Below are 23,934 nucleotides of genomic sequence, written 5' to 3' on the forward strand. Positions count from 1 at the left end.
GTGTTTATCCTTATATCAATTATACATTTAAGTTCTGCGTTAGTGTGTTAAAATGGTTAATCTAAATTTTAAAATTCCAAACCAAACATGTGTTTTTATGAAAGGTTTATTGTAATTTGTAATATCAAAATGTCAGACTTAAAAAAATACCAGTTATTAATAGATAACGTTCCTCAAAATGTAAAACGTCACAACATACACGCGCATTTCAGATATCAATATAACAAACGATTTGGAAGATATACAAATATTAGAAAAATCGCCACGTCTATATCATTGTGCCCGCCAATTGACAATGTATTTTTTTCAAATCTCAACCAGAAGCGACACGGGGTTTTGGAAGTCGAATCTTAATATTTGGAAGATAATATAATTACTAAAACTAGACAATTTACTTACTTCCATGCTGAAAGCAATTTTTTCCAGTACACTAAAAGCATTCTGTAGTCATTTGTAAAATGAACTTTTTTCACTTTTCATCTGTTACCATATTAAATAAGATTTTCTCTTAGTTATTTATTTGCCGACGTAATTACAGTTTTATTAGAGTTATTCTTATTTATGCATTATTTACACACTTGTAATGGTTATCAAGCTAAACTGACAGTATAACGACCTACCACTATTAATAAAGATGTATTTAGTCAATAGCTGGACAATATGTCACAAAGTTGTATTGATGCGGACCAATGCTGTGACGGAAGTTTTATATGTAAAATAAATCAATGCCACCAATTCGAAAAAAGGGATTTTTTTCTCGAAAAATATGCGATGAATCATCTAGTCACGACCCGTATTCGCCGTTTTAATGGTCATATTCTTCTTGAAATTCTTTATTGCTTCTCTGTATTAACTTCTTGCAGCACTTTTAAGAAGGGAAAACATATAAAAGATATAAACCTTTTTTTCATTTTTGAAAACAAAGAAATAAAAAAAGAATCGCTGTCTTTTCTGATGGGACTTTTAAACGAATTCCGAAGAATTTTGCACATCTATTAACTTTTCAAAATTATACATTGTAATTGGTGTACGTACTTATGAACATGTCGTGTACATACTTATGAACATGCAGTGTACGTACTTATGATCAGTGTACATATATATACTTATGATTATGCAGTGAACGTAGTAATGATCAGTGTACATATAAACTTATGATTATGCAGTGTACATACTTATGATCAGTGTACATACTTATAATTATGCAATGTACGTATTTATAACCAGTGTATGTATAGTTCCAAACTTTATTAAAATATAATATATAAAAACAATTACTTTTATTCATTTAGCCAGGTTTAACCTACCGGTCAAATCCCACGTATAAAGGTGGATCAAACAGAGGGCTGTGTATAAAAATAAATGATTTTCTATCGGAAAGTAAAAGTGATTGTTTAGATTTTTTTGTGCATTGGATACTTGACACTTAGAAAACAAATTGACACAAGAGGGTACGTCTTTAGTGCATTTGATTCCTTCTTTTGCAAAAAGGTAGAAATCTAAAGCTTAATGTATCTAAAGTATGATATTGATAATGAAAAATATCAGATTACGAAGTACGTGTAGATGAGAAATATAAACCACAACTATTGGAAAATTGCTGTATTTTCTTCAATAGTTATCAAAGATACCCCATGATTATAATTTAGTACGCCAGACGCGCGTTTCGTCTTCAAATATGATAGAAAAGGCATTGCATATCAAGGAGAATCTATGAAGTCATGTAATGCTATTATGTATTGAATTAGTTTTAATAAAAAGAGAAATATCAGTAATTGTTAATGCGACTGCAACTGAACTGCACACGTTCACTGAAATGGAGACCTAGAGGTCATTAAATAGAAGTATTCAACTATTGACCATCGGTCACATATACCAAATACAAAATCTAATTTAGCGATGTCATGTACTTTAAAATTACAACATTACAATGGCTACGACAAATAACATATCAATTGTGACACAAATTTTCTATAAAGGCCAACCAAATCCTTATTGCTAACTTTCAACATATTTGAAGTGCATGATGGCTTCAACATGGCCATTATAGAAACTATTTGTTCCTTGTAAATAGCAACCATGTATCAAGGAAGTCATCATGGAAATGCAGATCCTAGAACATTTAAATAAAATGCAATGTGCAAGTGATTTTACTTTATTTTTTCAAAGGAAAACTCACAACGGGAAAATGAAATATTAAAACGAAGATATGGTATGATTGCCAATGAGACAACTATCCACAAAAGACCAAAAATGACACAGACATTAACAACTATATGTCACTGTACGGCCTTCAACAATGAGCAAAGCCCATATCGCATAGTCAGCTATAAAAGGCCCCGATAAGACAATGCAAAACAATTCAAACGAGAAAGCTAACGGCCTTATTTATGTAAAAAAAATTAACGAAAAACAAGACCCGTTGGTGTCCTTCTGCTGTTGTTTTTTTCTATGGTCGGGTTGTTGTCTCTTTGATACATTCCCCATTTCCATTCTCAATTTTATGTAACACATAAACATACGACAACCACTGAATTACAGGCTCCTGACTTTGGACAGGCACATTAATAAAGTCACTATATTCTTTTTGTCATTGAATCTAGCATGCCATTGACATTTTCTTGCAATTGAAGATACTCAGCAATGTTACTTTATCTGTGGTATAATTTATTTTAGTTTCAAGGGAGATAGATGTCATCAACAACTTTATCAAAATGAATACATCGTGTATATAGCGTAATATTTATTTGAAGATTTAAGCTGGCTTCTTTTCATTCTTCTCTTTAATAAGAAGACCCTGTGGGTATAGGAATAAACGGATGTGAGGGGTTTGCGGTAATGAAACAGAAATAAAATTACAAAAAAATATCAATACACATCCTCCTGAGTACAACATATACAATATCTATCACGTTTTGAGTAGTATCAAATTAATAAAATTTGTGAAGAATAATACATTAATCATAAAATGTCTAAATAGCATTCCTATAACTTGAACTATCTAATATTTTAATGGCTACCTAGAAACCCCCTTCAGATTAACTTTGTAATAAGGCATGGTCAAGAGTCGTGAAATTGTGTTTACACAGTAACAAAATTAATGTTTACATTTTGCATTATATTCCTATTAATTAAAAATGAATGTTAAAGGTTTGCAGCTGATGGCCCAAATACAACAGTACTTCACTTGTAAAACCAAAGATATTGCCTTCATCTTTTCTTTGCTGATGATTGGACCAAAGTTCTACCGATATTTGCTCTCAGATTAGTAGTGAAAAGATTATTCATAGGCTGAAGTTAATTAGCATTTTTCTGCCCTTTTGATACTTTAAATGTACAAAACATCGGACTACAGATCGAAAGTATTTGTACGACTAACTTGGTGATATTTTGTTTGATTATTAACAGCATTCAAGGCATGTGTGACTTGCTTAACTTGTTAGTTAAAACTCATGAAAGAAGAAGAAGATATGTTAGCGTATATATGATATATGACATTCGTATATTTATGATATATTGCACATACAACCTTAACAGGTTATGCATGATCTTGAGCTATATAAAAATATGTCCCCACTAAAACGTAGTTCCATTTCTAAAATTACAATTCTTACTTAGTTGATTGTTAGTGTCGTGCAATATTCAAGGCGGGAAAAATTGAACAATTTGTACAATATACATGATATAGGAAAGTTGAGTCTAGACAAAGCGGGGAGTTGTAGATGACCACTAGAAATACGTTTGGTGGAAAAGAAATAGATCTTTCTTTACTTTAGAAACTTAAAAAAGGAACTATGATTAAGCTATATATAGTGACAACACCTAAAAAAATGAAAAGAAACTAAAACCATTGCAAACCTAATTTCAAGTATCAGTAGTAATCGATTCGAAATAAATACCAATAGAAAAATCACAGTTAAAACGTCACTTGACCACAGTCAATTTCAAAATTACTAGGGGCAGCACTCACTGTTACAGAATGAAAAGATTTTAATGCTTGCACAGCACCATGGCCACCACAAAATAATTCTCTGTGGTATAAAAATGTCTGCATAGAGAACTTAAAACATCAACATAAAAATTTATTCAACTAACTATATAAAAATATATGAATAGTCCATTATTATTTTATTTAGCGTGTTTAATTTCATGACATATCGGGTAACAAAAGAGGAGTAACAGTACATGTTGTTTCATTTCCACTCACCCGTTAATTCGATTAACCTCTCTGCATGCTTCTGACCTATGGAGGTAGAGGTTTTACTATCCATGATTTTTTAATTTCTTCTCAGTTTTAGTTATATTTCGTTTCGGTGACATTCGTTTTTACAGAGAGTACAGTTTATAGTCGTAAGAAGCCAATGCATTTACAATCATGGTATAACTTATATATATATATTGAATTTTATCAAAATAATACTTGACACTGTGTGTGCTTTTACGTTAGGACGTGAAGAGCTGAATCTGCACTGTACGTTTGTAAATAGGATCTTGAAAAACAACAAATCTGGTACGTACAATTAAGTGCACATGCAGTCCTTACTGAATAAATTGTTCATACCGATTTCGTGAATGGTTATACATATAAATAACGCCAGAATATATAAGGTTATACATATAAATAACGCCAGAATATATAATGATTTGTTTAATTCAACACAATTTGTAGTATAATTATAAGTCAACAAAGCAGTCATGATATGAACTCTTGTTCAGTAGCAGGATCTGCTTTGCCTTACACATCCGCGAAGCACGTTAGATCACAGGTGGCCCAGTTCTTTGTTGGGTTCTTGTCTTTCGATTTTCTATTAGGGATTTTGATTAGTTTGACGAGACTGTTAATTGTCTTTTCGTCTCTCAGCTCCTTGTTGTCATAGTATCATCGGGTTTTCTTTAACTTTTAATTTTAAATTATATCGTTGGTATCTCCTGTCTCTTTTCTTTGATTGGTGAATCTAGTTTATCTATGTTAATGGGAACAGACGCACGTTCAATTATGGTTGTAAAATTACTTCGGCATAACATTGTATAGAATTGTATGTACTTTTAGCCATCTACACATTCAATGCATGTCTCTGATTTTTATTTATCTATGTGTATGGTGGTTTCTTTTAAATGCAAGGTACATTAGTACAAATTTGATACAGACCTCTAAACTATAATAGACATGGAGTCAATTCAAATAGAGTCAAATCTTCCAACGAGTTATTCGTCGTTGTTACCACATGTTCTTTAACACAATTTACTATCACCAATAGGTTTCATTTTCTTCTTAAACTCTATGATTGAATTTTGTACTGTATACCTTTTGACTGTATACACAATTGTCATTTCTCCCTTTATTTGAGAGCCTTTTTGGTCAGCAAACTGATGAACCAATACAGGACATGCAATCAGAAAGCTCTATTATACGTTTATATATATCAAATCGGTGTATATTCACTCTTCAAATAAGAACTTGCCAAAGTAAACCAAATGACTTTTGGCAGATATGTTTTCTTTTAGTTTTTATATTATACTCGTTGTATATTTACTTCTAAAATTCTGGGATATACCTTGTCTGTCGTACCTTAGACTATTTCAGACGTCGCTATGATATTTTAGTTTATATTTGCATATGAACAATTGAATACATAATTCCGGAGCACACGGGACCGTAGCTAAATCTGGTTATTCTGTTTAGGTCTCTATTGGTCATTTAGCTGCTTAAGTTGCTACGTATTTATACATCCCTGGCTTTCCGGATCAAGTTCAATTCAGAATAACGTTAAGAGCACACAAAATATATAAGCTGTTATTTGCATTTAGTAAATAGCAAAGGGATAGCAATTACTGCCTTCCGACTTGTACCAGGGAACGCTTATAAACTTGCACTATTCGTTTTTATCTTGAATAAGATTAAGTGGAGAGATATATAATAATGAAAACAACGCTTTCTGTAATGCTTCCAAATCGCCTTTTTTTATTTACCTTCATCAGAAACGCTTAAAGCCGAAAATTTGAAAGCCAAAGATGTAAAAGAACTGCAGCAGCGGAAGAACAATAGGACCAAAAAAGACAAATTATTGATAAACAAATCCGGCTAAATTGTACGAGTTAGGTTAATTGAACACCGAATATTTTATGTTTTAATGATGAAACTATCTCCGTTTTCAAAGTAACAACTTTTTTCTAGGGTTTGACCACTGTGCATTGTTCGGATTTTAACCTTAAAAATTTACTTGATTGAAATGCAAAATGAAACAAAACTATTGAATTTCTAATCTGTCTTTTGATGAGGTTTGTATGGAATGTGATCGGCATGTTTCATGCTGTCTCTATCACCTGTACGACTATTCAACCTCTCACAATGCTTGTTTATGCTACAACGCTTTTTATTGGTTTTCTATTGAGTGCTACTTAGGAGTTTAGCATAAAATAAATTCTGTGTGAAATTTGGGTATCATTAAATTAACATTTATGGAGACTGTATCAACGTTAGGAAGTGTGCATGTATGGAATTAAAATAAGAGTGTACAGGTATGTTAGACTGGGTGTGTTCTAATTACTAACTTGATCTTTTAAAAAATCCAATTGTCTGTTTTTATCTATTTCAATGTGATATTTATCTACATTCCCAAAATCTTTTTATAGAACTTTGCCTAGCAAATATTTTGCTCAGTCCACTCACTACCTTTAATCAGAGAGGCCCGAAATGATTGTAAATGTTGTGTGCATTTGTCTGTGTTTTCACAATTAGGAGGAGGGTGTATAAAACAAAACTTCATCAACTTTTACTAAAAATATCGACAAACGTATGTAAAGGGGCAACTTTGAACCTCTGTGGTTGCAAGACGGTCCCGGAATACCTTTCAATTGAGGTAGGGTTGCCTTTAAAAGTTGCCCCTTAAGGATGTACTTGTAGGTGAGGTTTATGGTTAGATGTTCGGACTTCTTGGTTTCCCCCCTTCAATACGGGGTAAAATCGTTTGCCCCATAACACCCAATTTTCGTTTTCGATAAGACTTTAATAGCTAAAAAATCATTTTCCAAAATTTAAGCAGATTCGAAATTGCTGGCATTACTTCAACACATTTATTTGGATTGGACCTCCATCAGTTGTTATATAAAATTGGAAGATTTAGTATAAAAAATAAAACAAATGTCTACCAGGGACAAAATGACATTAGAAACTATAGAAGACATAACCGACCCTTAGCCATGAGCATAGTAAGCTATAAAAGAAACGAAATAAATGCATCAAAAGTTAATACAAGGACAACAAATTAAGTCAAGAATATGATAGCCCTAGCTGCGGAATAACATAAGGACCTATGAGCTACGGTTCCGCAGCTATGATAGCCCATGCAGTAAGTCAGACTGCATACTTAACATGTATACTTGTTTCAATTTATAAAAGTATTATAAATGAGGAACAGGTAAATGCAAGTATGTTCTTTCTGTCTAAATTACAACTCTGTGTTGAATTAAGTATTATTTATAATTAACTCTTCTAAAAACACTTGACTCGAGATTTATATAAGATCTTTTGTTTTTTTATCTGACATGCCAATAATTGCAGATATTAAAATTATATTCATAATTAATGTTTTTTATTTAGATAAAGACCAAATTTGTACAATGAGATACCATTTGTTTCAGCTTAATAATTAATAAGGGTGACACGAAAAAAAAACAATAACCGTAATATATATATATAATGTTAAACACGTCTGCTCTTATTTAAAAATAAAAAGGCTTTAATATGAAAGGAAAAATCCGTTTTACTTAAATTTTTCACGACTTTAGATTTCGTGTTTTATTTAAAGAAATGTTTATCATTCGATGTCTTTTTTTTTCTATTTGCGTTTATCTCTTGTCCTATTCTTGATTGTTAACAAATGTTCGAGACCAGATTTGTTATTAGATTAATTGGTACAACCAAAAATCAACAATAAAAATTGTATATCTCGTCCAACCCAGTTATTTTTTCGCCTTTTCAAAGTCAAAACCGTCAATCCTTTTGGTTGTTATTTCACGCTGACTGTCATAATATTGTAATTAGCATAATCCAGACCGCTTGTGATTTCTTTTGAATTGTTTCACGGTTTTTTTTTCCATGCTCGGGCCATTTGCATTACCATATTTATGGCCTTGTTGTTTCATTTGAATTGATAGAATGCCAGAATTATGTGTACCTTACTATACGGCTAGGGTTTTGCTCATTGTTGATGAACCACGGTTAACATGCATGTTGCATTGGAAAGTTTTGTGAAATATTGCCACAGTAATACTTGTCTCTTTTTCAATCATATTTGGTTTTCCTTGAAGTTCTTGGCTTACAAATTTTATTCGATCATAGTTTACATCATTCTCACTTAATCCGATATTAAAAAATGCTCTTCTTCAAATAAGGATTTATAAATATATGTCCTTCTTCAAAATAAATTCAAGACGTACGAAAGGAACAATTTTGCATGGCCAATAGTTTACTTCTGTCGTCATGGTCAGTTGTTGCAGGCCTACGACCTCAAACATGTATGATATTTTCTGTTTCATTCTAGTTCCTCGCCCCCTCTACATAGTTCAATATTTTAGCTACATTGTATGGCTTCCAACATGCAATTGTTTTCTCATTAAATGATCACCACTTTTTAAGAGAAATCAAGAACCCATAAAAATATAATTGATAAATAGTCAAATTATAGTTTAAGTTTAAGAAATTATCTGAAAAGAATATTTCTTTTGGCATCATATAAAGCTGAAACGCAAAATCTGAGTTGATAATTTGTTACCCATATTAGACGATCTTCTATCTAAGTGAAGGCAAACAAGTTTGAAAAGTTTTAAAGATTTAACACAGATTCCGATAATTTAATTTACGAAAATGTGACATTTAGCCTCAAACAAACAGAAAATCAAAGATGTTAGCACCTTTGATGCCTTATTTCCGTTAATCCACCTGGATTAAGGAAATACAGACTTGTTAATCTAATTATCTTCTAACATCTACATTGGATTAACTTGTAAATAAATTATTTTTCTTCAAACACCGGGTAATCACACCTTTCTTTTGCAGTTACAATACCAGATTGTAATTAAAATCTTGTTTGGTAATATCGATCCATCTCATTAAATATTAAGGTGATAATTTTTGAATGAGTAATTTCAATAGAGTAGAGATCCATTTAAAAACTGGTATTTGTAATGCAAAATTACTCCTATTGAAAGATAATTGTTAATTGTGTATAAATACAGTTGGATTATAACATGAGAATTAAAACTTGTTGATTTATCATATTGTAAACATATAGCACTGTAATACCTAAATAGAAAATATTAAATATTTATTTTACATACTTATACTTGAGAATTGAAGGAATATTTGTTGTTAAAAGGTAAGATTTAAGTTTTCAATATGAATAACATTATAAAATGTATAAAACTATTTTCTGTTTTTCCCCTGTATATTTCTTGTTAGTAAGCTTGATTTCAATAAAGTGGTTTTAGAAGTGGATGTTTAAACTTCATTCTGAAATTATTTCGATATAGCTAACTATATGATTAATATATCAGTTATTTAGTTGTCACTAATGAAAGTTTGCAATTAACAAAAAAGTTACATACAATTATTACATATGAAATGATTGCATGATAATGCATGCCAAAGTATTAAAAATCTTACTAATCCAGGAGTAGATAATCCACAATTGTACAAATATATATTGCATCAATTTTACTCATTTGAAAAGCTTCTTCATTGAAGTTAAGCCTTTATAAAAACAAGGCCGGTATGCTATAGAGCTACTATCCACAATGAAAATGTTTATTTAACTAATGTGTGGAAGGTTAATTCTATAAAGTATAATGTTTTTCAAGAGATTATTTATTTTTGTTTCTTGTTTTTCTATCAGATTTTCAAAGTGTCAAATGCTGACACGTTTTGTGACAACATTATATAAGGTATAATATATATTTTACAGATTTATAAACATTGAGAAGTATTGGATGTTATAGAGAGAACAGACCCACACCTTAAGCGTGAAATAATTCCATGGTAAGTAATAACTTTGGATTTTAATTTTTTTTAAATATGATTTCATTTTGTAAAATATTGAAGCCTGCGTTGATATCTAACTTGCCATCTCTTCTAAGTATAAAAGTACAACGGACATACAAATTTAAAAAAAATACAGAAAATAGCTAGACACATGTATCATATAATGATCTTTGAGAAATAATTAAATAATACACGAGGTATATGAAAATACAATGACAATGTTTTTAACTTTTGTTGTCATTTGTGAAGCTGCAGATAACATTAACAAGCATGCACAATATAATGCCTTCCAGAAAAGAAAAGAAAAGAAACACACTTGATTACAATCATAAACTGTTTTAGTACTCTATTTCACTGGATGTATATATTATTTAATTATTTTTTTTCAATTTTACTTTTATTTTTATTACAGTATGCTTACGTATGCTTAAAATGGCTTACATACTGTTAGGTGTGCTATTGTTGACTGGTGTCAGTTTGGCAGAAAATATTATTCGTTTTCATATAGTTGAAGAACTTCCAGTCGGAACTTTGGTTGGGAATTTAGCAGTTGAAAGCGGACTCCAGTTTAATTTAACAGATGACGAACTTGAAAGCATTCGATACAGCTTTTTGGACAAAACAAAAATGCGTTCTCTATTCAACATTCACGAAAGAACAGGAAATGTCTTGATAAAGTCGCTACTTGACAGAGAAACAGAATGTATTTTCATGGATTTATGTGTTTTATCCTTCGATGTTGCAATTCACTCATCAAGTCCACAAATGTTCGAAATTTATTCCATTGAAATAACGATAGAGGACATGAACGACAACTCTCCGAAGTTTCCAACTGAACGTATTACTATTAGAGTGCCCGAATCAACAGTAGAAGGAACATATTTCGGACTTTCGGAAGCAATTGACGCCGATTCTACGAACAAAAACATAATTCAGACATATGAACTAGTTAATGGGAATGATGTTTTCACATTTAATGCTTCAAAAGATATAGATGGCAGATTATCACTAAGACTTATTCTGCTTAGCGAGTTAGACAGAGAAGACATCGATTTGTATGAATTAGAACTTCTAGCTAAAGATGGCGGAGATCCAGTAAAAACTGGAACTTTAACGGTTTACATCGACATCGTAGACACTAACGATAATTCTCCAGTTTTTGAACGTGACTCGTATGCAATAGATTTAAACGAGGGGACAAACAAACAAACCCCATTGATTGCCGTCACTGCGTACGATAAAGATGTTGGTGATAATGGAGATATTGTTTACAGATTTAGTCCTAGACAACCAGACATTGAAAGAATTTCAAAAACATTTTTGATTAATGAGAAAACTGGAGTTATTTATGTAGCTGGAGAAATAACATTTGGAAAACAAAACACTTTCAAAATTATTGTTGAAGCTAGCGACAAAGGCTCCCAACCTAGAACGTCTTATGCTACTGTAACAGTCACCATACTGGATACTGCAAATAACAAACCGGAAGTGTTTATAAATTTTCTCGTCCCAGCAAACGACAGTCTTGTTAGTATCTCCGAAGCAGCCGATATAGGAACCGTCATAGCTCACGTGACTGCAGATGATGCCGATTCAGGACCCAATGGACAAGTTATATGTGCTGTAACAAACCAGTATGTAACACTTCAGAATATTTCTGGAAAACCCGGTTATCTTATTGCATTAAAGATGGAACTTGACAATGAAATGAAACAAGAACATTATATATCTGTTACATGTTCTGATAATGGCTCGCCAAAATTAAGTTCTTCAAAGAGTTTCATGCTGCGGGTTTTAGATGAAAATGATAATGCGCCAATATTCAAAGAGGCAACCTATTCGGCGACAATTGATGAAAATAACCCACTTGGTAAATATTGTTTGAAAGTGTCCGCAACCGACACAGACATGTGGCCAAATGATAAACTTCATTACTCGTTGATCGAAGATTCTAAAAATGCATTCTCCATCAATCCTTCATCTGGTGTAATAACAGCAAACCAAAGATTAGACAGAGAAAAGCAAGATGAATACAGGTTTACAGTCCTAGCCGTTGACGGCGGACGTCCACCTTTGACGGGAACAACTGTAGTCGTTTTAGTAGTGAAGGATGTAAACGACAATAAGCCACAATTTGATGTACCATTCTTTCAATTCTTTATAAAAGAGAACTTACCGGCAGATACCATAGTTGACACGGTCAAAGTATCTGACAACGATACCGGAAACAACAAGAAAATAGTTTTCTCACTTGTACAAAATCCTGGTGAAAATTTGCCGTTTATCATCAACACCATTGGAGAAATTAGAACAACTGCTTCGTTTGATCGTGAAGAGGACAGTAGCTTTATCTTTGAAGTAGTTGCCACTGATCAAGGTATTCCTGCTTTGTCGACAAGAATATTTGTCCGCGTGTACGTAACAGACGAGAATGACAATCAACCTTCCATTATATATCCGAACAGAGTAAACAACACAATAACAGCGTTTTATTCCACAGCAGTAGGAATTTACCTCACTAAAGTCAATGCCGTTGATATAGATGAAAATGGACCAAACAGCCAATTAACTTATGACATCGTGGCGGGAAATGAAGATGACATTTTTACTATCATTCAAACTTCGGGCAAGATATATTTAAGACGACAACTTGAAGAAAGATCAACAAGCCTGAATTCATTGACAGTGAAAGTTGCTGACAATGGAAATCCTCAATTACAGACGAATGTAACATTTATTATGGCTTTAAGCTATATCGATTCTAATGCCATAGCCTCGTATTCGTCGGCCGATTCTAGTAGCAAAAATGTCATAATTGTTATAGCAGTGGTTTCAATGACTATAATAATATCTGGTGCTTTGATAGCGGTGATCTGTGTTTTACGGCGAAGTGAACAAATCAGAAAGAAACATATAGAGGAACATACCAAGAAAACGACTATCGTTCCACAGCTTTACAAGGAAGCCAACTATAAACCCAATATTGAAATAAATGTCCAGGAAAGTGTATCTTACCACGAAGCGTTACCGCCCAAAGGGAAAGAAATTCACTCTAGTTACGATGAGGATCTTGACAATATGGAACTGTATTCGTCATTTGGTACCTCAGTGTTTACAGATACTCTACCAGGATTAGAGGTATGTAAAATTAAATCAATAAGCATTCTACGTCCGTGTATGTTATTTATATAAACAAGTCAATCTTTGTGTGTTCCTTTGGTCATATCTATAGCTCCTATCGTCATGACATATTTAAACAACCATCACATTGAAATGTTATGGACGCACGAATTTTTAATCTTTATTTTCTTTTAAAAACCAATAGAATATTTTATATAGATTGTTTAATGTAGTTGCCTGGCAAACGGACGTATTATATTCAAACATAGATTAACATTCAAGAATGGAAATATATTGGCATTATCATAACACGACTGCATTTGATTTTTTCAGAAACCTGGTCAGAGTATGGAAGATCAAAGAATAATTATACGATCGTCTTTAAAGCATGTGCTTTCTGATGAACAGGTAAATTTTATGGCTTTAGTCTTAACTTTCCCATTTAACTTTGAAATTTACGTATGCAGACATTTCTTCCATCTGTAGTTTTTGGACTACAAAATGTATAGAAATATGTATAAATTAATTGCATTTCTATTATCAAATACATATTCTTATTCTTTCAAATTACTCCACTTGAAGAGAGCAATCTGATATAATAAGCTTTTAATTTAAAATTCGAAGAACAAATGCGCTCTTAAGATTCTGATATCAAATTGCATCGCAAGTAAAACTAATTGGTACTTGACAGTAATTTTCCCGGGAACGACTTATACACGATCATATGATAATTCATATTTGTAGGTTTTTCCTGATTTTACCAATTTTAACATTCTAATCTTAAACGATATATTTTTTTTTTCGTTAAATTTTGATTTTGTACTTGTAGATATCTGGAATCCACAGTTTAGATGATATAAGTGAGATATCAAAAGAAGATTACAATTCTGACAGTGGGCGTGGCAGTAGTGATCCTGATTCAACAAGACAGTCAAATCTGTACTGTAAGTATTACTATCAAATAAAATCATCTAATTGTCTATATCATTATTTGAACTCGAAGTCTTTTCGGGATAAATTGCGAAAAAAATTGTAAAACCAAATATCCACCAACACCTTTCCGAAAGAACAAAAATAATCAATCTTCTAATAAAGCAACCTCTGACAAGGATTTTCACTTGGGACCGGGGTATAAACATACGACTTGGTTATACCAGTTTTATTCTAGCGATTCGTTTTCCCGTTTTATTCTCAAAAGCGCAATAGCAAAAATGAACTTGAAATTCAAACAAATTTCTGAAAAATACAAGAAAGATGAAAACTTACACAGAAAACCGAAATCAGTACAGAAACAGCATTTTAAACTATAATATGTAGGTATACTAGACCATTCATTTTACAATATCAAAAAATCAAGGCAGAAACTAAAATTGCTTCTTAAATCTCTGAACGGAAACCATGAAGCCCTTCTTCTTACGTCTGCATACATGTTTATTTAGATCTAATGATTCGTTTTCTCTTTCCAGATAACGAAAAATCTACGCAAAGATTTAAACCAGTACTGAAGTCGAATATTGGAGATAGATTCACAGACATACAACGTGAAGACGACCGTTCTTATATTCCATTTGAAAAGAAATATTATGGCTTTGTGGATAGGCCAGCAATCCGCAGTCAAAACACAAACAGCTACAAAAATGATATAAAAACTGTACGTTTTGATGAGAATGGACAATTTTGTGTAGAAACTTCGTCATTTGTTTAATGAATAGAATCAGATGTAAAGGCTAAACAGTAATAATGCAAATGAAAAATTAATTTACTTTGAAATTGTGTTTCTTATTAACCGTACTTAGGCAATTCACCATGTACATACAAATCCGAACACAACTACCTGATTGATACAGAAACATATTTAGATATACTGGTCCTAGTTTGATATAACAATTATTTATTATAAAAACAATGACACCATCTGAGATTACGAACGTTTGTGTGTATGTGTGTGTGTAATGGTGTGTGTATGTGTATATGTTTATAGTGTCATAGACAATTATTGAATCGTGCTAATGTCTTTCTTTTCAGATTGTACATGTGTAATTTATTATATTAATTTATAAATTATCGTTTGTTATCTTGCCTAACTTTGTTGTTATGTTGTTGAAATAACCAAATAAAATATTTAAAATCAATTCACGTTTTAAGATTAATTGATTATTGCCTGCTGAACTTTCAGTTGTAATATTTTGGCCACGTCTGATGTCACTGGTGGCGCAGGAAACATTAATCCTTCCAGAAGACATGACTGCATGCTCTCAGATTTTTCATATGCCTTTTTTTGCTTAATCTGCGCCTTTGTTATGTAGTATTTTCATCTATCATTATGTTTCGTTTCCTCGTTTATTTTGAGGTCATTGTGTTGTCCTTTTGTTAAACCTCTGAATTTTCATGACAGTATTGCTATTTACTCCTTTGTCATAGCTTTGACGCTTTTGAAAAGTTAACAATCGACTATTGCTGGATACTAAAGCAAGCAAAGTCGAAATAGATGGTACAGGTGTAAAATTTATATAGTGTAAGACAGTTGATTACCCTTCCGGGGCACCTTAGATTTAAAATTACAATAAAAAAAAGTCATTTTAACTTATAACAAGATGCAAAAGATGTGTTTAAAGTTTTTCAAAATATGAAAATGACTGAAAAATTACCTATATCTGTATACTAGTTTACCATTGGCCCCTCTGGTATCTTAAGTCCCTCTTTTACCACAGATTTCGCAAAATACGATAATACGAAAAGTGGAATACAATCTTTTTTTGGCAGTGTCAAGTGACAATCTCAATGAAATGCAATCAAATCAGTAAGAAGTCGGCATACAACAGTTTTTACAGTAAAACATCATACTGTTCATTTAAATGTCAATGAACAAATCCAAAGATCTTACTTTTGATGGCGCTAACATGAGACCCACTACGACATCAAATGTAACAAACACAATCGTAAAAAAAGTAAGATATTTAAAAAATAAAATAAAAAGATTCTTATCAAATTACATTAGTAGATATAAATAGCAAGTTTTAATGAAAAAAGGGTTATTCCTAACCTTAATATGTTAATACATTGAACATTCAACAATACACTTACCTTTAGTTCAAAAATGAAATTCAGCCAAGAACTTTTATATTCTGAATACAACAATTCAATACCGTCTTTTTTCAATACCAAATTTACGAAACACAATACGAATTTTTAGGAGAAGTGGACACCAAATTAAATAATCAAGGACATTAGAATATCACTTTCACATCACAATCTATCTACAACAATGACCATGTACATGTACTATATAGTAATAGGAAATAAGATACGGTTAATGTTGACAAAATCAGTACCGGATACACTGAAAAAGTGTTATAGGTCACTGTTGTTCATACATGTAACAATCATATCTATAATACATTATCTATGATGTGGGATTATGAAATCCGACTGACTGATCAGATATTTTCCCAGATATATTTTTTTGTTTTCTGTAAAATCAAATGTTGAACAAGCTCCAGACAGGTTTATTGTAAAATGTGAGGAATTTATTTTGATTGGTTTCTGGACGCCAATCTTTGCTCCTTTATTATGTAATTCACTAACAAAACAATTATGAAGCTAAGAAACGGAAAAATACTAAATACTAACTACACTGGTTAGAGGTATAGGGGGAGGGTTGAGATCTCACAAACATGTTTAACCCCACCGCATTTTTGCGCCTGTCCCAAGTCAGGAGCCTCTGGCCTTTGTTAGTCTTGTATTATTTAAATTTTAGTTTCTTGTGTACAATTTGGAAATTAGTATGGCGTTCATTATCACTGAACTAGTATATATTTGTTTAGGGGCCAGCTGAAGGACGCCTCCGGGTGCGGGAATTTCTCGCTACATTGAAGACCTGTTGGTGACCTTCTGCTGTTGTGTTTTTTTATTTTGGTCGGGTTGTTGTCTCTTTGACACATTCCCCATTTCCATTCTCAATTTTATACATTATATTAAAGCTAGCTATTCTTTCTGTTATCAAAATTAAACACGAAATGCGTGAAACAATACGATGTGTACACAAAGACCAGTGACCAACGTTAACATTTTATTATTTTTTGGGTTACAAACTTAAACCGTAGGAAAAACATCAACTATAAGAGGAAAACAACGAAGCAATAGAAACACAGAAATGCAAAAAAAAGAGCAAACAACAATTCATCATTCATAGAAACGAATTATTAGATTATAAATGTCATTGTCCTGACTTGGTACAGGACATTTTAAAAAATGGTGGGTTGAACTAATACAAAATTGAACCAACCGTTTAATCAGAAAAATTACACTGGTTTTATAGCAGTTTGGCAAACACTTATTTTGATCATTGAGAAGCTTAATAGTCCCGAAAGAACACAACGTCATTAAAACGTTCTGCTGATTTTACTCCTGAGTTATCTCCCTGTAATGTTAGGTACCACCTTAATAACCAGCTACTTGCTTATGTGTGTCCGATTTTCCCGCTGCGTTGGAGAGCTATTGGTAGCCTCATATAAAAAAAGAATATCAGGTATGATTGCCAATAAGACAACTATCCACAAAAGACCAAAATGACTCAAACATTAACAACTAACGGTCACCGTACGGCCTTCAACTATGAACAAAGCCCATACCGCATAGTCAGCTACAAAAGGCCCTGATGAGACAATGTAAAACAATTCAAACGAGAAAACTAACGGCCTTCTTTATGTAAAAAATGAACGAAAAACAAATATGTAACACATAAACAAACGACCACCACTGAATTACAGGCTCCTGACTTGGGACAGGCACATACAAAAATAATGTGGCGGGGTTAAACATGTTAGCCGGATCCCAACCCTCCTTATAACCTGGGACAGTGGTATAACAGTACAACATAAGAACGAACTATAAAAATCAGGTGAAAAGGCTTAAATCATCAGAAAGACAAAACATACAAGTGGACGTGGTCATGTTCTTTTGTATGGTTGTTTTATCTTTTGTTTCCATTATCAATTCGATTCACAGTAGTAAGTCAATACTAATGACATGGTTATAACGTTGAATAGTTGATGTGTTTAATTTGAATCACCATAACATAGTTTGTTATACTTCCCCAAACAAGTTTATGGCATCAATGAGGAATCTGTAATAAGAATCAATAAAAAGAGGTGACAGGAATTGCTCAACACAGCAAAACAAACATACGCCAACACCTTACTCGTACAATCAAAAAATAGTTTAATCAAACAAAGAAAAGCATTAACGAAAACACAAGTTCCCGATAGCGAAACTTGGAAAAGGCACAACATGTAGAGCTAACCCAGTCTTACGTTCATAAAAACCTTGCCTGTCAAGATAGACAAAACCTCAATCCTTTGTCTTTCAGTACAGCCAAGACTTTGTCCACCTTTTACAATATACTACAACTGTGTTGAAAAAAAAGTCTGTCTGTTTAGTTATTTGCATTGGTTATGTCGTCTTTTATGGCTTGCTCTGTATTTTGTGTTTTTTGTTGAAGACCGTGTAATGATATGTGAGTATTGGCTGCTACGGCATCTAAATCTCTGTCAGACATTGTTCTCATTTACAACCATATCATTTTCTTCTTTTTTAAATATATTAAACAAAATACGTGTAGACAAGAAGACGTTATAGTAATATCATTTTTGTTTTATTTCCTATATCATGAATCCAGAAAACGATGAATGACTATCCCCACGTGCATTGTCTACTGCTGGTCCTCTGTGCTGAATGAAAATATGATCACCTGTCTTCAATGTGACAACACCACTCATGACCAGTGACTCAGCATGGGAAGAACCAGACGAGTAGCCTTTTAATAAAAGTTCATGATTCTTATTCATCTGTGCTTCAATATCTGCACCCTGTCCATTTGAATAAATGACGCCTGTAAATTGATATGTTCCATCTTTTGGAGCTATGAAAACTCCGGTTATAGGATCATATCCTCCTTCGATATTGGTTTTTACACTGTCGAATTTCAGTATTTGTTCGTTCCCGAAATTTTCACCAGAAACTAATAACACTGCAAAAAAGGCTGGTTTCGTATCTGGAAACAAAAATGAACACAACATTAATTTGAATTGTTACTGTTTAAAATGTGAATATTGTTATAACGTATTGAGTCTTGTAACGTCACATGTACGTATACATGGCAAATAAATTACAACGATGCGAAAAAGGTATGATATTGCTACATGTATTTCAATCAATACGAAAATTTAAAAAAGTATCTTCCAAACAAAACTGTTCAGATGTTTATAAAACAATAGTCAGATCGATATCTGTATTGTTCGAGTTAAATTTGTTTCACAATTTGATTTACATATAGAGCTAGCTGGCATTGATTACTTCATACTGCACTATTACATCCTTGTGCACGAGTAATGCAAACATTAAGAATATTTATATCATTTACAATGAAACAACTATCCAGGAAAGACTAAATAAAGTAGATTTAAGCAATTAATGATAACCGTATGTCCATAACCAATGAATAAAACATGTCATATAGCAAGCTATGAATGGGTCGACACGACGAAATGTATAATGGTTTAACAAAATAACCAAAGGAATGGTTGTGAATATCAGAACAAACGAACTACAGATATGGCAGACAGCTACTAACGTCAACGAATTAATTATAGGCTTTTGACTTCGAAGTGTTACATACAGATTGTGACGGAATTAAACTTGCACAGGAGCGTCCAACCCTATTCGTTTCCTAGACAGTGTTGACATATCACAAAATATAAAAAAAACACCTGTTAAATTTTCTGCTGAAGGCTGGATACATAAATCGACACTAGTCACACAATCAGTAGTTAGAATTCAATAATCAAGTGTACGGTTTATATAAGACCCCCCCCCCCCCCCCCAAACCGAATAGGAATACAGTTCGTTTTAAATGAGGGGTACACTTTTTTTCAAATTAAACCTAATAAGCTCCATATATCTAAATATGCAAATCTTAGTAAACAGAATACTTGATTGTTTACAAATATGCCTGTAACTCAAACTTGTTCATCAATATACTACGCGTTAAGATGACTAAATCAATATTTGAGACCTAAAGGCATGATTTAAATAGGTTTAATTGTAAATCTTTATATGAGCTTTGTTCAATAATTATAATGGTAAAATAGTTCCTTTGTGAGACGGTACATTCTTAGATATAAGAAGATGTGGTATTAGTGACAATGAGATAACTCTCTCATCAAAGTCACAATTTGTAAACTTATGATAAGGTAAATACAATTCATTTGAAACATGAAAAATGGAGTTTTTTTCAAAACTAAAATAAGATAATTCAGTAACCACTTTTTTTAATCCAATGCTGTAAACGTGGTACCTATAATTATATTGTTTCTAAACATCCGGGATCCCCTATAAGATATTTTGACAAGATATAACAAAAATACCTACCATTCTGTGTTCTTTTCAGTTGATCAAGTTCTTTTGTTTGGTTTAGTACGGTTTTCTCCAACTGATCCAGACGATTCAAAATAGCTGCAGGATCATCTAATAATAGTCGTTTTCTTGCAACCGTAGATGCACCAACATTCAACAAAAAACACATAAATAATAAGCGATAGTGTGCCTTTGCCATTGATACGATTTATTCTGAATTTGACATTGAATATCCGTCTTATCTATTCTCACTTGTCATTCTATATTCTGGCCTTGTTAGATATGACATGGTTAACTTAATTGAGAAACCCAGTTTTCGTGCATTACAAGAACTTTGGGATAATTTCATTTCAGAATTTTTCTTTTTTTGTATTTGCATCATTTACAATTGTTTAGACTTGGTAACAATTAACAGATCTACGGTTTATCACGATTGTCAATCATCAACTACCACACAATTGAATTTCATTTCCGTGAAATGCTGAAATTCCAGCTGTTGTTTGGATCATTCTTGAATTGCCACATGATTACTTAAATGCGGGAAATGTGTTATATGGTACAGGTATCGACATACTTCAGCTTTGTTATGTTTGCGTATTACTTAAATTTCCTTGCAAGTTTTAAATTCCAAGTTAACAGAAATAATTCCAGAGTTGTCTCTCTTAGTACGTTTTTCACTTTACCGTTTCTATTCTGATCAACTTCCATTATTTGTATAAAATCATTTAATTATTAAGAAATGGAATGTATATAGCAAAATGTAATCTTGCTGAAAGTCAAGCAGCTATTTTTCATTCTGCAAAGGTCGTGCCCTTACCACTAAACAGGTTTTAGTGGTCAAACATTATTCTAAGGTTCACTCAAAGTGTACACGATCTATCTGATGCCATTTGTGACTTTAATATCAACTAGTATTATAATAATGAATCAGCTTGTATTCAATAAAGAAGAATCGACATGATTTTATTGTTATGGTTGTATTAATGAGCAGCAAGATTCATAAATTAGCATTATGCTTTGTCAATGAAATCGTTGCAATTTAAAAAAGATATTTTGTTGTTTGCTGTTGTGTAACATTTGTTTTTCGTTCACTATTTTGTAAATAAATTAGGTCTCTAGTTTTTTTGATCTGAATTATTTTACATTTTTGATTGGAAGCTTTTTATAGTTGACTATACGGGATGCGTGTTGCTAATTGTTGAAGGCCTAATTTCTGTGTCATTTTATCGCTTGTGTGAAGAGTTGTCTAATTTGCAATCATACCACATCATCTTTTTTTAATAAGACAAAAAAACAGGGAGAATATATCTAAGGGAAAATAAACAATCATTATAGTTATTTTTTTTTACATAAAACCTTTGCTCGATTCGATCATAGCTATAAACAATTTGGTTTGGAAGATTGGCAGAACTTGTAGAAAACTTATTACAAGCAGAATAGAACATCCTAATGTCTACGGTAATGTGGTTTAAAGTTAGGTATACACATATTGATCCTTAAAAACTTATTCTTAAAGGTTAGTAACCAATTTAACACGGTAATCAAATCTTTTGTATATTCATTTTATTTGTAAAATATCGAGTTTGTTAATATAATCTAACTAAAGTTCATTGTTATACACATATGTACATTCACGGTCCTACATAGAAATCAGAAGATGTGGAACGACGTATTACGAGTTCCAAATAAGACAACTCTCCACAAGAGAACACAATGACACAGTGATTTACAACTATAGGTAATCTGTCATGATTATCTGTGACTTTTAAAGACTTCTTTGCAATTGACCTATTAGTTGTCGGATGTGTACTGCTTGATATTTTAGTCTTATATATATTATTGTCTTTCAACTAGATTTCAGTAACTGCGATTTCTCTCAGATGTGTACTGGGTCTTTTGTGTTTGTCTTAGTTGGTTTTTTGTGCTTTGCATCAATCTAATGAGTTTAGCCCTTTTCAAGGGATTTTTATGGTTTGTTCTTATTTTATGCTGTTACGCCATTGTCATAAGTTGGGATGGCTTGGTGTCGACACACTCGTTTAACCCTGACAATGAGTGTTTCCTAAGTCAAGAGCATGTTATCGTTGTCGTTCGTTGCTGGGTATCTTTGCCCTTCGTGTATTGTTTTGAACATTTAACCAGGCATTTACTTTCTCGTTTGAATTGTTTTACATTTTTAATTCAGAACCTTTTATATCTGACTTTGGGGTACGGATTTTGCTCGCTGTTCAAGGCCGTACAGTTACATGTATCTATATTATAACTTTTACATCAATTGATGTTTATTAAAGAGATGTTCCATCGGAAAGTATACCACATCTCCTTATGTTTATATAGATATTACTATGGACAATTCAAAACCCAAGAACAGTCTCAACACACAAATATATGTGAGTTATGACGTTTTGTCCGGTGAATATCACTTTTTGTCAGTGCTGTCCTTTGGGAAAGGAGGATTTCTTTATAAATTTAAACTAGTTAAGGTCATAATCGCATTCATATGTTGTTCGTGCTTGTGTCATTTGGTCTTGGTATGAACCCAGTTTATCCCACGTAGGAATTATTGCCCTTCTAGAAAAACCTCAACAAGAAACACCGTCGGTTATATGATTGTGTAGCAAGCTATCTGTTTGCCGTCAAAACCGGCCTAGCACGCTTTGTCTTTGGAATGCTGTGTTTCCGTCGTTATGCATGACAGGTATAAAACGGATACATCCGATCGTGATTTTTCTTGTGAGACGGTCTAAATACTAATTTTTGGTGAAAATATTTGTTTTGGTTTTGCTTTTGTTTATTTGCCACAAATACAAGGGAGGCAATTTAGAAAAGGCAAGTATATTGGACTTGAATTATCCTTCTTCAATTGCGGAAGTAGTCTCATGAACACACGAGCTCTGATTAAAATATTTTGAATTCATTATAATATATTTAAACTCTTCAAACGTATGAGAATTAATTGAAACTGACAATAACTGAACAACGATGTGGAAACTAACAAGATTTTAAATAAGAGAGGAGGGTATATTAATTGGAGGCTTTTCAGATTTCATCAATTATTTTTTGTCCAAATTTAATCAAACAGAAATTCAATCGATTTCGTAAACTAAAGGACTTTTTATTTGTATCAGAAAACTGCGTTCAAATTTGTATATCTTTTTGTCCAGATCTCAATAGATTAGGATAAAAATAATTTAAAGCAATCGAGAAAACAATTGTTACTGTCATCAACACGTGACACTCTGCCATTTAAATGGAGGATAGTTCCTGGTATTTATGAATAATTCAATCAGTTGGAAGTAGACGGTTGCTGGTTTATTGTGCATTGTTTGTATATAGAGTCTATATGAACTCTGATCTTTTCA

At 32.3% G+C, this 23,934-nt stretch overlaps 2 protein-coding genes across 2 annotated transcripts; one reads left to right on the top strand and one right to left on the bottom strand.

Moving 5' to 3' along the window:
* The first annotated feature begins 9,182 nt into the window (after nucleotides 1-9,182).
* LOC134696309 (protocadherin-11 Y-linked-like) lies at nucleotides 9,183-15,291 on the top strand. The gene is made up of 6 exons (XM_063558027.1): nucleotides 9,183-9,377; nucleotides 9,963-10,036; nucleotides 10,452-13,177; nucleotides 13,493-13,567; nucleotides 13,989-14,103; nucleotides 14,626-15,291. The coding sequence occupies exons 3-6, from the start codon at nucleotides 10,463-10,465 to the stop codon at nucleotides 14,862-14,864; spliced, it is 3,144 nt and encodes a 1,047-aa protein (XP_063414097.1). The 5' UTR covers nucleotides 9,183-9,377; nucleotides 9,963-10,036; nucleotides 10,452-10,462; the 3' UTR covers nucleotides 14,865-15,291.
* Nucleotides 15,292-18,819: 3,528 nt separating this feature from the next.
* LOC134697581 (complement C1q-like protein 3) lies at nucleotides 18,820-20,827 on the bottom strand. The gene is made up of 2 exons (XM_063559866.1): nucleotides 20,588-20,827; nucleotides 18,820-19,211 (listed from the first exon to the last, which is right to left on the bottom strand). The coding sequence occupies exons 1-2, from the start codon at nucleotides 20,769-20,771 to the stop codon at nucleotides 18,820-18,822; spliced, it is 576 nt and encodes a 191-aa protein (XP_063415936.1). The 5' UTR covers nucleotides 20,772-20,827.
* Nucleotides 20,828-23,934: the final 3,107 nt, after the last annotated feature.

This window comes from Mytilus trossulus, chromosome 14, assembly GCF_036588685.1.
Source record: "Mytilus trossulus isolate FHL-02 chromosome 14, PNRI_Mtr1.1.1.hap1, whole genome shotgun sequence".
Classification (NCBI taxonomy): Eukaryota; Metazoa; Mollusca; class Bivalvia; order Mytilida; family Mytilidae; genus Mytilus; species Mytilus trossulus.

Bases quoted from the DNA above. Each gene is read 5' to 3' on its own strand.
- LOC134696309 (XM_063558027.1), top strand. From the start codon at position 10,463: ATGCTTAAAATGGCTTACATACTGTTAGGTGTGCTATTGTTGACTGGT. The intron at 13,178-13,492 runs GTATGTAAAATT...TGATTTTTTCAG, and splicing joins ATACTCTACCAGGATTAGAG to AAACCTGGTCAGAGTATGGA. The intron at 13,568-13,988 runs GTAAATTTTATG...TTGTACTTGTAG, and splicing joins ATGTGCTTTCTGATGAACAG to ATATCTGGAATCCACAGTTT.
- LOC134697581 (XM_063559866.1), bottom strand. From the start codon at position 20,771: ATGGCAAAGGCACACTATCGCTTATTATTTATGTGTTTTTTGTTGAAT. The intron at 19,212-20,587 runs GTAGGTATTTTT...TTTTGTTTCCAG, and splicing joins ACTGAAAAGAACACAGAATG to ATACGAAACCAGCCTTTTTT.